This window comes from Mastigoproctus giganteus, chromosome 6 (assembly GCF_048544385.1).
Source record: "Mastigoproctus giganteus isolate SK-2022 chromosome 6, ASM4854438v1, whole genome shotgun sequence".
NCBI classification, from domain to species: domain Eukaryota; kingdom Metazoa; phylum Arthropoda; class Arachnida; order Uropygi; family Thelyphonidae; genus Mastigoproctus; species Mastigoproctus giganteus.
Window position 1 is genome coordinate 181,144,726 of NC_143580.1, and position 15,373 is coordinate 181,160,098.

General features: G+C 37.6%; 1 protein-coding gene across 1 annotated transcript in view; it reads right to left on the minus strand.

Annotated features, from left to right (window-relative positions):
- The window catches only part of pug (pug C-1-tetrahydrofolate synthase, cytoplasmic), a 329,380-nt gene that overhangs the window by 167,280 nt on the left and 146,727 nt on the right, over positions 1-15,373 (minus strand). Inside the window, exon 9 of the mRNA XM_090376599.1 lies at positions 10,181-10,350. Within this exon, the coding sequence (XP_090232725.1) occupies positions 10,181-10,350 (170 nt within the window). The remainder of the gene's footprint in view (positions 1-10,180; positions 10,351-15,373) is intronic.

The window sequence follows — 15,373 nt, forward strand, 5'->3', positions numbered from 1 at the left end:
ATGAGAAAATTTCCAAGCAGAAGGAAAAACCCCTTAGGAATAAGAAAGTGAAAAAAGGTGGCAAAGAACAGGAGTAAGTTCAGGAGCACAGGTTTTGAGAACAAGTGGAGAAATACAATCTGGACCTGGAGCTTTCTTAGCATCAAGATTTGTCAAAATCCTTCTGACATCCTTTTGACGGAAGACCACAGGAGACATCGAATTGAGCATGTTGGGAAAGGTGGGAGGCATTTTTCAAGATTATTAATACATGAGTTGGAATTAAAATGGGATGCTAGCAGGTCAGCTTTATCCTTGGCTGAAGTGACAACAGAACCATCTAGTTTTGACAGAGTGCAAAAGTTGCAGCCAATGGCTTTGGCAAAAGACCAGAATGCTTGGCTACCATTAGGGCAAGAAGCAAGTTTTCTAATCTTGGTCTGTTCAAAATCTATTTTAGACTGATTAATGACAGCTTTACAATTGTTGTGAGCTTTGGTGTAGGCAGAAAATGAAACTGAAAAATTGGAAACAAGCCAATCATGATATGCAATATTCTTCTCTTGAACAACCTTAGAACATTTATTGGAAAACCAAAGTTTAGATAAAGGAAGAGATTTTAAAGTGGAGTGGGGAATAAAGGATTCCATTCCTACAAGAATAATTTCACTGACACGATCTGAGCAAATGTTGACATCAGAAGTTTTGAAACAGTAATTCGACCAAGGAAAAGAAGAAAAGAAATCTCACAGGTCATCCCATTCTGCATTCTTGTAATGCCAAACAATACGAGGTTGGGAATAACCATGAGATAAAGGCTCCATTGGAGAAGTGACAATCACCAAGTTGTGATCTGAGGTGACTAAAGGACCACTCACTTCGACCGTGTACTTAGAAGGGTTGTTTGTGAGAAAAAGATCAAGTGTGTTGGCTGTATGGTTAGGATTCCTGCTATTCTTGTAGTTAAATGAACAATCTGTTCAAAGGTCATTAGTAATTGCAAAAGCCTCAGCATCTTGACCAGCCGGGTCGGTGTGACTAGAAAACGGAAGCCAGCTGGAGTTGTGAACATTAAAATCACCAAGGAAAATTACCACGCTGTTAGGAAAGTTGGACTGGAGAAAGTCAAAGAGTTCCAAGTGATTAGTGGAGTTGGGAGAATGGTAGATACAATAGATGAATTTGACACAATGAGGTAGAGCCAAGTCTCTGACAGGGAATATCGAAACGGAATGTACAAGTACCACCTTTGAGAAAAAGGAATCATACAGCGAATAATTTGGGGGAACTGAGACGAGCAGTAGTTGAATCAGCAGATAACTGAGATTTTGTCAGAAAAAGTACGTGGGGTTTGGCAGACTGCAAGTGGAAAGGGTCATCGTTGAGATTAGAACTGAGTCCACGTATATTCGTGAAATGAACTAGGAAGTGTTTGGGAGGTTTATATTTTTTCGCAGAGAAGGTTACTCTATTAGTTTGACAATTCATGGTGTATTCAATAGTAAGAAAAAGTGGGGAGGGACATGCTATATGAAGTAATTAAAATATTTTTCACCTGGAAATTGGCATTTAAGAAGTGGTAGCAGATATTCGAGAAGTTGAAGCTGATTGAGAAGAGCAAGATTTCTCAAAATGGAAAGTGGAATGCAATATACTATCACGGCAAAAATATGGATAGGATTTCCAGTCAATGGAATAAGGTCATTAATATACAAGAGCAAATGAGTGGGAGAAAGAACTGAACCTTGGGTGACACAAGCATGAGTGGAATGAAATGGTAAGAAGATACCCAGATCCTTGAAATAACGTGGCCTCGACAATGCCCCTCGCATACACACTACTCGGACTCCCACCAGTCACTATTTGGCAGAGTAGAGGCAGCAAGAGTATACACTAGCTGATCTGTAAGCCTCCTAAAAAGTTACCAATAGGTTCGGTTCGGTTTACTAACTAGCGGCCGGCCTGCGAACACAATTTTAGAGCTGTAACCTCGAAATGTAAGGAAGATTGGATCTTTCCATGATGTTCACCATAACCTCAAAAGTCATCAGTCATACTGCATGATAGAAGAGATGGGGAAGGGTTAACCGGAACTTAGCTCTGGAGACTAAACATGGGTTACACCACTTCAAGCCTCCAATAAGCAAAGTTGTGGTACTGCACCGGTTGATGAGAGTCATCTACCACCTAGTACTGCCTGGTAACACAGAGGAGTAGCATTCCTCCATGTGGTGTGGGTGCCACACCTCAATCCCTGCTTACATTGCTTCACACCTGGGTGGTCATCCACAGTGTGCTTCTGCATGAAGGTTACACCCAAGATTACTAATAGTCCCATCATCGTGAAGGTGCAAGCAGAGGATTTTGGCTGTCATATACCATCTGGACTTCGCCGAAATTGGGTCCACTTGACTTGAATGTTACCTGAATATCAGTTCCATCAGAGTTTTAGACTCCCAGGTAGCAAGTACAGCTTGTCTGGCATATCTGAGAGAATTTTTGTGACAACTTCAAGGACCAAATTTTTCGATACAGAGGAAGCAATATTTGTAATGTACTTATGCCAAGAGAGATTAGAAGTCAGGGTAATCCCCAATAGAGATATATGATCTTGCCTAGAAATTGGAATGTCATCTAAGATAAGCAGAGGAACAGAAGAATCCTTTATGCGAGATATATGACAGGACTGAGTTTTAGAAGAATTGAAATCAACTGGGTTATCCTTGTCCCACTGGAGAAATACTTGGAGATCAGCATTTAAGGAATTGGTAGTGGATATTCGATGTGTTGAAGCTGTTTGTGTAGGACAAGGTTTCTCAAACTGGAAAGTGGAATGCAATATGCTATCATCAGCAAAACTATGGATAGGATTTCTGGGCAATTGAAGAAGGTCATTAACATCCAAGAGAAAAAGAGTGTGAGAAAGAACTGAACCTTGGGGAACGTCTGCATTAGTGGAGAAGTTAGAAGATAGAGAGGCATCTACCATCACATGCAGTGAACAGTCAGAGAGAAAAATGGATACCCAATTACAAAAAACAGTTGGCAAACAATAAGATGGAAGCGTATTTAGAAGACCTTAATGCCAAACACGAGCCTTTGAAATGTCAAGAGTAACTGTGTGAATTTCACCAAACCTTTCCAATGAATTTGTCTATAGATGCTTAACATAAGCCAAAATATCACTAGTGGATCGACACTGATGGAATCCATACTGGTGATCAAAGATCAGATGGAAGGTTTCTAGATAGTTTAATTGTTTGGCTATTTGATTTCTCCACAAATTTAGAAAGAGTAGAAGTAATTGCAATGGGATGATAATTGGCTGGGAGGGATTTGTCACCCTTTTTAGGAACTGGCTGGATATGAGCCAATTTCCAAGCAGAAGGAAAAGCACCTTTGGAATAAGAAAGTGAAAAGAGGTGGCAAAGAACAGGAGCAAGTTCAGGAGCACATGTTTTCAGAACAAGTGGAGAAATATCATCAGAACCTGGAGCTTTCTTAGCATCAAGATTCGTCAAAATCCTTCTGACATCCTTTTGACAGTAGACCACAGGAGGCATTGAATGGAGTGTATTGGGAATGGTGGGATGTGTTTTACGAAGATCATTGGCGCCTCCTTAGCTGGATGGGCAAGAGCAGCAATGCATAGCACACGCTTCTTGATTAGACCGGGGTTCAAGCCCATGACCACCAAATACAGAGGATGTGGAAAGGTCAGGGAATGACCACCGCATATCCTGGAGCAATATGGCCTTAGTTGCTAATGCCCCTAAAAACCAAAAAATAACAATAATAACCAAGATCATTAATACATGAGTTGGAAGAAAAATTGGATGCTAGCAGGTCAGCTTTAACCTAGGCTGAAATAGCAATAGGATCATCTGGTTTTGACACAGGTAGGAACAGAGATGGGCAAAAGTTGTGGTCAATAGCTTCAGCAAGAGACCAGAATGCTTGGCTACCATTTGAACAAGAAGCAAGTTTTGTACTCTTGGCCTGTTCGAAATCTAGTCTGGACTGATTAATAAATGCTTTACAGTTGTTGCGAGTTTTGGTGTAGGCAGAAAATGAATGTGATGATTTTGGATGTGAGGGAATTACAATATGCAATATTCTTCTCTTGAACAGCCTTAGCACATTTATTGGAAAACCAAAGGATAGATAAAGGTTGAGATTTTAAGCTGGAGCGTGGAATAAAGGATTCCATCCCTACAAGAATAATTTCAATGACACAATCGGAGCAAGTGTTGACATCAGAAGTTGTGAAACACTAATCTGACTAAGGAAAAGAAATCTCGCAGAACATCCCATTTTGCATTCTTGTAATTTCAAACAACATGAGGTAGAAAATGACATGACAGAAAGGCTCCATTGAAGAAGAGACCATCACCAAATTGTGATCAAGCACATTGAGCTTAATTTGATCTAGCTGAATGTGCCTAGAGGACCACTCACTTTGGTCATGTACTTAGAAGGGATGTCTGTGAGAAAAAGACCAAGCTTGTTTGATGTTTCTTTAGGATTGTTTGGTATTCTGGTAGGTAAATGAACAATCTGTGCAAGATCATTAGTAATTGTAAAAGCCTCAACATCTCGACCAGCTGACTCTGTGTGTTTTAAAAGAGAGGCCAGCTGAAGTTGTGAACATTAAAATAACCAAATGTTGATCAAAGAAACCAAAGGAAAATTATCTAAGTGTTAGGAAAGTTGGATTGGAGAAAGTAAAATTGTATTCACTGTTGAAGCAGCGAGACCTAATTAGCATTAGCATTGGTAGAGGCACACGATGCAAGAAAGCAAGCTTATGCAGCATCAGCCAAAAAAAAAAAGCTCAGATTTCACCCCTCCATTCATTCCAAATACCTGTCCAGCTGAGCCTTAAATTTATTTAGGCTATCAACTTCCACAACAAAAGATGGAAGTCTGTTCCACCAATCAACTACCCATTGGCTAAAGGCAAACTTCTGCACATCTATCCTACAACTGTCTTTCCTCAATTTCAATTTATGCCCTCTCAGGTGATTATTCTGAGCAAGAGGAAGAATTCCATCAACATTGAGCAAGCTCAAACCATTCAAGGCTTTATACACCTCAATCAGATCACCTTGCAGGTGCCTAGTTTCCAGACACTGTAATTTGCAAAACTTAAGCTTTTCTTCATAAGAGCAACCCTTTGTTCCATTCACTAATCTTGTTGCCCTTCTCTGTACTCGTTCCAACAGCTCCTTCTTAAAATGAGGCCTCCAGACCTGTATACAGTACTAAAGGTGTGGTCTGACCATTGCCTTATATAAGGGGATAATCCCCCCCTTATCCCTGCTAGAAAAATTCCTGTATATCATTGACAGGACACCATGGGCTACTCTTACAGACCATCTGCATTGCTCAGAAAACTTCATATCTGCCTGCACAATTACCCCCAGGTCCTTTTCTTTCTCTACCACTGTCAGTGTAGTACCACAGAGTTGATACTTTACTCTCGGGTTATTGCTTCCCACATGTAGTATTTTACATTTGTCAATGTTAAACTTCATTTGTCACCTCTCAGCCCATCTGTTCAACTTTTCTAGTTACTATTGGAGCAGCATACTGTAATTAGTGTCCTTAAAAACCCTGCCAACATTCGTATCATCTGCAAACATGGACATTAAGCTTGATATACCATCATCAATATCATTCATAAATACAGAAAACAACAATGGACACAACACTGAACCTTGAGGGACTCCACTAATAACATTAGTCCATGATGAGCAGTGTGCCACTCTCTGTCTTCTCCCACTCAACCATCCCTTTATCCATAGCAGCAATTTACCTCCAATGCCACACTGCTCCAACTTGTGCAGCAGTCATCCATGTGCAACAGTATCAAAAGCTTTTCTAAGATCCAAATATATGATATCAAAGTTATTCCCTGCATCCAGTTCCTTTGTGACCACATCATAGTATCCAATCAAATTGTGAAATGAATAAGGAAGTGTTTTGGAGGTTTAGATCTTTTTGCAGATAAATTTGTTCTATTAGTTTTACAATTCATAGTGTATTCGGTAGTAAGAAAATGTGGGGGACATACGCTGTATAAAGTAATGAAATTTTTGGATATGGAATGCACATGATAAGAATATACCCAGCTCCTTGACATAAAGTGTCCTCAAAAATAACCCCTGAATACGCACTATTTGGACTCTTTACCCCGTCACTATTTTGGCAGAGCAGAGGCAATTACATTATACTCTAGCTTATCCAGATGCCTCCTAGAGAGTTACCAACAGGTTTGGTCCAGTGGACTATCTAGTGGCCAACCTGCGAACACCATTTTAGAGCTGTACCCTCAAAATCTAAGGAAGACTGGATCTTGTCATGATGTCTAACATAACCTCAAAAGACATCAATCATATTGCATGGTGGAAGAAATGGGAGTGAGTTTGCCAGAGCTTTGCTCTAGTGTCTATTCATAGGTTCTACCACTTCAAGCCTCCAATAATCAAAGTGGTAGTAGTGAACCAGTTCATGAGAGTCATCTACCACCTAGTAATACAGAGGGGGAGGCATTCCTCTGTGTGGTGTGGTGTGGGTGCCACATTAGCATTAGTTGAGGCATATGATGCAAGAAAACAAGCTTAAACAGCATCAGCCAAAAAAAAAAAAAAAAAACTCCTTTCACCCATCCATTCACTCCAAATGTTTGTCTAGTTCAGCCTTAAATTTATTTAAGCTGTCAACTTCCACAACAGCAGCTGGAAGTCTGTTCCAGCAATCAACTACACATTGGCTAAAGGCAAACTTCCACACATATATTCTACAATTGTCTTTCCTCAATTTGAATCTATGCCCCCTCAAGGTTCATAGTCTGAGCAAGCGGAAGTATTAGTATTAGGATTAGCATTAGTAGAGGCATATGATGCAAGAAAGCAAGCTTATTCAGCATCAGCCAAAAAAAAAAAAAAAAAAAAAAAAAACACTACTCCCATTTCACCCTTCCATTTGTTCGAAATACCTGTCCAGCTGAGCCTTAAATTTGTTTAGGCTATCAACTTCAACAACAAGTGATGGAAGTCTGTTCCACCAACCAACTACCCGCTGGCTAAAGACAAATTTCCGCACATCTATCCTACATCTGTCTTTCCTCAATTTGAATTTATGCCCTCTCAGGTGATTATTCTGAGCAAGAGGAAGAATCCCATCGGCATTGAGCATGCTCAAACCATTCAAGGCATTATACACCTCTATCAGATCACCGCACCGGTGCCTAGTCTCCACACTGTAATTTGCAAAACTTAAGCCTTTCTTCGTAAGAGCAACCCTTTGTTCCATTCACTAATCTTGTTGCCCTTCTCTGTACTCGTTCCAGCAGCTCTACAGCTGACAGTATCCTGTCAGCACTGAGCCTGCTCAAACCATTCAAGGCCTTATACACCTCAATCAGATAATATCGGAGGCGCATAGTATCCAGATGCTGCAACCTGCAGAATTTAAGCCTTTCTTCATAAGCACATTCCCTTTGTTCCTCTCACCAATCTTGTTGCCCTTCTCTGTACTCATTCTAGCAACTCTACATCATTCCTAAAATTAAGCCTCCAGACCTTTATACAGTACTCAAGATGTGGTCTGACCAATGCCTTATACAAAGGGATAATCACCTCCTTGTCCCTGCTAGAAAAATTCCTATATATCATCGACAAAACTCTATGACCTGCCAGAAAAGGCAAACTCTATGACCTGTCAAAAAAAAAAAAAAAAAAAAAAGGCAAAGGAAGCCCACACAAGAAGCACAGCAAACTTCCAAAAGGTTTACCGGTGAAACTACATTACAAACAATTTTTATGATGCCAGAACTTCCAATATGACTCTCTTCGTGATTCAATTAGTGATTCTAAAGGAAAAACGTCGGGTTAACCCCCCCCCCGAGGGTTTCAAGCTCCCGTTGGATTCAACTTCTACTCCAGTCCGACAACACCCACCGTCTGTTTAACGAGCGAGCAACAATACAAATGCCATTACGGCAAAGTACTTTTACTGGTAAATTTCATTGAACTTTTGCCTGCTTCTCATGCAGGCTTTCTTTACCTTAGCCCAAAATTTATCTAAATCTAAATTTACAAAATCATTCAGATAAAAGCCAGTAAAAAAAGAAGACTGTTCTTAGTAATATGCCTTCCAAGTAAGTCCAAGCAACTCCTCAAGCTGCTTCTTGAATATAGTCACTATTGTGGTTCAAAGAGTTACCATTGGGTTTACAAGAAAATCCATATAACACTATCATTATACTGCAGTATATTATAAAGACAGTATGAACACAATCTTCATCATGAACAGAGTCTGTGGCTATTCATACCCATAACACAATGGGATCTGCTGCATAAAAAAATGAAGCAATATTATGAACTGCCAGACAAGCCACTGTGAAGTGCCATTAATTCTTAAATACTTGTACCTGCAGATAACGTAGTCTTGCATCGATAAGAGGGTAGCAAAACATCCAAAGCTCTTCAAGATATTGCAGGATTTTCTTCTTTCATGGGTACCTAAAACACAGATAACTTGGATAATTTGTTCCATTTTAACAGGACTAAGTTGTGATTCATTGTTGACAAGATCTGCAGAGGAGCCATAGAGTATAAGGGTGCCAACTGCTCAAAGAGAAAAAAAAAAACACAGCAATGGTATGGGACATTGACAGTAGACTGCTTGGGGAGTGCCATTTTACTTTGAGCCAGGGACGAGTGTAACTATCCATTCACATTCCTTAATAGATATAGAAAGAAAGTAACTAATCAAAGCAGGTATCAGAACAGACAAGTGCATAATAAAAAATTATTTGAGATGCTAAGTTTCTATCAATGCTGTTTATCTGACTTCCTTTTATTTACCACAAACTTGACAATTTCAAATACAATTATTACACTTATGGCCATTTCATATACATTAGAATTACAATCACAGCTAGTCATTTTGCAAAGTAACAATTAAAAGTAGCACAAAATCAAGAATAATAATCTTTCTGCACTATTGCTGGCATAGTCTTTGAGGATCATCAGTGAGTCTCCTAAATTTGCTCTTTGTAAAACTAATATTATAAAGTGAAAAAAATTCCAAGAATAAATCCAAACACGCTACAAGCTCAAGGAAATACAACAAGCACCATCTATGGCCTCCAGAATTAACTGCTTTAAATTATATTCAACAGAATGCTGAATTATGCCAACCAATGGATTATGAAAGCAGGGCCATACATCAGCAAACACAATGGTGGAATTAAATGTGTTAAATTTCTGCAAAAAACTCAAAGTATACCTTGAGTTATTTGCAGCACACCAGTTGAGAATGTCTGATCTAGAGCACCAAAAATCTCAGCATACATCTATCCCTTTGGGGGTTTGGAGAATGGGGTGCTGACTGAATGGTTCACCTGGGGCATTAGTTGATGGTAACCTTTTTGTTTGTAACAAACAGCATGGTCAGTAGATAATATCTAATCTCTTTATTACTCCTACATTTATACCTTGTGGCAAAACAAGGCACCTACAGTCATTTTGCAATGTAACAGTTATCAACACGATACACGAACTTGTCACAGATTTCAATAAGGTAAAAGTTATATGGCATGTATTGATTCCCTAACCTCGATTACACAATGTACTGGCTAAGAGAAATTTTCTACCAAGAAGAGAAGATAACATCATAAACTTTTTGTAATATCTTGGAAATAATGCTTGTTTGTTGTTGTTTGTTATTTGGTTTTTAGGAGCATTAGCAACTAAGGCCATATTGCTCCAGGATATGCAGTGGTCATTTCCTGACCTTTCCGCATTTGGTGGTGACAGGCTCGAACCCAGGTCTAATCAAGAAGCGTGTGCTATGCACTGCTGCTCCTTCCCACCTGGCTACGGAGGCACCTATAATGTTTGTAATTCAAAAGTGCCCTAGAGTATATTTCTGCCCTATTTTCCCTTAAGCATCTAGTCCATTTTGTTTTCATACATACACCATTTGCCATACATCGTCCCCTATACAAAAAGTGGTTTGTGTGATTTAAAAACCAAGAGCAAATGTTTTCACAGTTTGAGTATGTTAAAATTTAAGTATTCCCTTATTACGTATTACCAGTAGTCCATGATCAGGAACATACAAACTGAATTTCAGAATTAACTTCTTTAATTCAAAATCAGAAAGAAACACACTTATTTCTATGCCTTACCTGATTTGCATTCATGAAACATTTTGCAGCCTGCACTGTGTTTTTCAGCAACATGAATATAGTCATTGGTCCAACTCCATCAGGCACTGGAGTAATGTATGATGCTACCTTTCTTACTTCTTCAAAATCAACATCACCTACAAGTTTATTACTAGATGGCTTACTGCTATCTATACAAAACAAAAATTGTTAAACATGTTAAACAAAATCTACACAAAATTAAAAAATATTAACCATTTTTGCTTATTTCTTTAAACATTCAAAAGTTAGTATAATTAAATTATTTATTAGAAGTGATATTAATACTGAAATCACATATAGTTATAATGCAGAAGTCAAGAAATAAACTTTTTTTTGAACAGCTACAAAATAATTAGATTTCAAAATGTAAATTCTTACTTGACCTATTCAAATCAAAACTTTTAATTCCAATATTTATCTGTTATAATAAATTTAGCATAACAGAAAAAAAAAAAAAAAAAAAAACATGGATAGAGAAGCAGACATGGTCAGGGCTACCTAAACTGAATCCTAACCATGTCTACATATACCAACATATGTACATCATATACCAGTATCATATACATAAATGTATACAAGCATACATCAGCAGTTGGTAACTAGTTGTTATGGTAGGCAAAAGTAAGGTAGAGCTAGTAGCAAGAAGGGGACAATTCAAGGTCATTAATTAAAATAAATAAATAAATTTTCTGTTTATACTCTGGGACGACCACACAATCAGAAGTGTTCACAAAGTAGAGAGAATACAAGAAACAGTACCGTATTCAGCATTCACAGGCTTGAACTCCGGTCACTCAAGGCACGTGTACTTATGCACCACCCACGCACTTGATCACTTGGCTACGGCAGCCGTCAGCGGAGTGATCAATTGATATATGTATTATGTTCACAGGTGCTGAAAGCTGACCTATTTAATACAATACGATCAGTTAGGTGAACAATAATAAATGAAATATGTTTGAAATGCTAGAATATTTTATTGTAGCTATCTTCCTTACTAAGAAAACATTAAAATGTATGACAATGAAGTTTTCCTAAGTAGGCCAGATTTGGCCCACGGACTGTCTGTTGCCAACTGTGGTTGTATATACTTCACTGGCTCTGCAGAAGAAGGAGGTGAGAAAGATAACTGTTTACACCTCCTCCTCGCAATGAACTGCAGAATGATTTTTGGTGGACTACCAAGACATCACATCAATAATGGGTGAAAAGCAATTATTTGTTAGTTAAATGTTCATAACTACATTGAAACCTTTGAAAAAATTTATATCAATACCAAGGTTAAATAATCTTTAATAACTTAGTTATTGGTTTTAGTAATGCCAAAATGCTGCAAGGAAGCAAGCCTTTAAAACAGCTTTTACACTTTTGTGTCCCTAACCAATCTTTTTGCTTTTCTCTGAAGCTATCCCAATTACATCCTTCCTAAAATGAGGCTTCCAAACATGTATGCAGCAATAAAGAAGTGCCCCATCCATTGTTATACAACAACATAATCACCTCTCTGTTCCTGCTAATGAAATTCTTGTGTCAGCTTGTTGTTGTTGTTGTTGTTATGGGAGTTTAATGGCGCATAAGCTAATATGGCTATAATGCACCTTCCTGTGTCAGCGGTGTCCAACCTATGGCTGGATATGGCCCATGAATAATTTTTATATGGCCTGCACGGAAAGTGAACTAAAACAGCATTTTAAAATTTGTTAATTATTTCAAGAACCGTGTACATTTGATGCTAAAATATGTGTAAATAAATGAATTTAAAAGGCTGTGGTATTTGTTGCAGCAAATATGTGCAAGTGTTGAAGTTACGAAGCCGCATGTTGGTGCCATGAATTCTGTTTCTTTTATCTATTTTTTGTTCATGGAAAGTGAACTAAAACAGCATTTTAAAATTTGTTAATATTTTCAAGAACCGTGTACATTTGATGCTAAAATATGTGTAAATAAATGAATTTAAAAGACTGTGGTACTTGTTGCAGCAAATATGTGCAAGTGTTGAAGTTATGAAGCCGCATGTTGGTGCCATGAATTCTGTTTCTTTTATCTATTTTTTGTTCATAACTACATCAAATATTAAAATATGCGTATGCCCGATCAGAAGCATCTGTATATATGAGGTGCTATCAAAATGTTCCAGGACTCCAATTATGGTGTGCCTTCTGCTTGGCCTTGGTAACTGCGCAAAAGTGTATGCACAACAAAATTTATTGAAAAGGTAACACACTATTTTTCTTGAATCACCCAGTGCAGCCTGTAAATCAGATCTAACTCTGAATATGGCCCCTGTATGGGAAATGGCTGGACACCACTGCTGTATGTCATTGAGAGAACCCAATGAACTGTCCTAGCAGCCTGTCTAAACTGTTCAGAGAACTTCATTTTGGACTGAGCAATTACACTTAGATCTTTTTCATTAGTTATGCAACACTTAAATTTGAATATGCCTTACACACAGTGTACATATTTAAACAGTAATTCTATTCTGTATTAAATCAACCAAATTTTTGGAACCTGGTCAAACTACAGTATTTAGTTAAAAAATCAATTTAATTATCACTGATAGGTTCAGAATACGTAACTATTTCCAAAACTGTCAATGATAAATAAATTATTGTCATTTAACAACAGTGATATTCGTGTTCTTGGTAAGAGTACCCATTAATGTTAAGTTTTTGCCCTGTAACGGCTTGGAAAAGTTTACCATTCCATATTCAGCTGATATTTGGCACAACAGTACGTACACACAAGGTATGAATACAAGAAATTTAATTTCTTAAAAATGAATTGTGTTATCAACAAAAGTTTAGTTCATAACACTGTTAGTTCTGAGAAATCTTAATCTTTTGACTTTGTGCACAGAATTTTTTTTTTAGAACAAATTATCTCCAGTTCTGAAATAAAATTTCCAAAATATGTAAATATGTAAAGTAAACCCAAGGTTTCATAATACAGCATGTATATTTCAATCTTGTACTTAAGTTGAATGCTTCAAGAGTTAAAAAAAAGATAAAATCAAACCTGTATTTGGGAAAAAAATTTATTTTTTATTTTTTTTGTAATGAGGCAAATGAATACCTGGTTGATATTATTTTCATTTACAATCCTCCAGGGAATGTATCCTGGAATGGCACAGCCATCATTTAGAAGGATTATTTTTAAAAATTTTCTTTTAAATTATTTTTTCTTATTTTTTATAGCCTGTACAGACCTGTTATATAGAAAGTAATCTAATTGGCTCATGGGCTGTCAAATTTAACTAACAATTTCGAAAATCAAAGACAGCTGAATACACGTACGTGATTGACTGGTTAAAGTCAAGATGAGGGAAGTGGATAAGTTGACCGAATGTTTTGAGAACATTCTATAATAATGAAAAAATTGAAAAACTATACATTTCTAAGGGAATTTAGATATGTTTCTTAAGCTAAAATTTAAAATTAATTTAATGAAATATGAAATAGCATAAAAGATTTATAATAAAGATTGCTTCTGTCCAAAACAGTTATTTAATAAAAAGTTACATAAACTAGACAGCATAAACAGTTGTTTCTTTAGAACGATAATGTCAGCAGATTTTCAGTATGACAAAGGTAAATTAAGATAACAATAAATATGCTGTATAAAGCATTTTATTTGATCACTCTAATTGCAAGTTTTGTTATTTTTTTAATCTGTAATTATTTGGTTATAAAGTCATCAACTAGCTTTGTTATTTTAGAAAAATCTCCCAAATGTAATACACCATTTCAAGCATTTTTCAAATCATATCCATAAGAAAATGACACTTATCATCACAACCCAGTATAAGCTGACTACCTTACAAGAAAAAAAATGCTTGAACCAAATTAAAGGGTCTTACAATTACAAGTGTTTCTGTTAACCCAGTGGTTTTCAACCTTTTTTTAATAATGGCACCCGGTAATTATTTTTATTTTGTGGCACCCCACTCAATTTTTTGCCTGTTAGTCCGATTCTCTCTCTCTCTCTGTATATATATATATATATATATAATATTTAAAAAACATGCTATATGATAGTTATTTCAATAATATAACTATAAACAAAATTACAATTCATAATACAAATTATATATATACAGGGTGTCTCAAAAATATTGGTACAAATATTTAGGGGAGGTAGGTAACATCTAAAGGAATGTGAATCGAATAGGAACCCACAACCAGAAACGTCGCCGTAAGTCGGTACGCAGTGCTGCACATCAGTTCGTGAGAGGAAAAATTTCTGGTTTACCCATTCAAGCTGTAGTCGCCGCACGAAGAGCATGCATCGATATACGAACTGTGAGCTGGCAGACATGCACCTAGTGTATGGATTAGCAGAGGGCACACACGGTATGCGCCCCCATGTGGCACAACATCATTTCGCAATAAATGTGTGGGCAGGTATGGTTGGTGACTGCTTAGTCGGCTCATACCTGTTACCATCCCGCATGAACTCCGCTAAATATCGGATCTTTCTTGAACAAGTTCTACCAGGGTTACTTGACGATGTTCCAGCAAATGTGAGATGCAACATTTGGTTTCAACATGACGGTGTGCCTGCCCATTATGGAAGGTGTGTTCGTGACCATTTGAACAGGCATTTTGGGCGTCGATGGATTGGCTGTGGTGGACCTGTTGCCTGGCCCCTAAGCTCGCCTGATTTATCGAGCCTTCATTTCTTTCTGTGGGGGGGGCCTCAAATCTATTGTGTATGAATCGCCTGTGGAGACGGAAATGGATCTCATTGCGAGACTCATCTGCGCTGCTGCTACTGTCGAAGAAACTCCAGGTGTGTTCGACCATGTCCGCCAATCCATGCCGCGTCGGTGTCACGCATGCATCACGTCTCATGGTGGAACCTTCGAGCATCTGTTGTAACATCATGAAATACATCTATCTCGTACTCCATTGTTAATATTATGTCAAATAAATGTTTGCCACTAATTACTGTCTTGTGTCATTTCTGCTTCTTGTGCCTCTGCTACTACTTTCCCGTGACGTTTCCGGTTATGGGTTCCTATGCGATTCACATTCCTTTAGATGTTACCTACCTCCCCTAAACGTTTGTACCAATATTTTTGAGACACCCTGTATAATAATTTTATTCTTTATATAGAAGTACTAAATAAACATCAAAAAATTATAGATCACCACAAAATTATAAAGATAC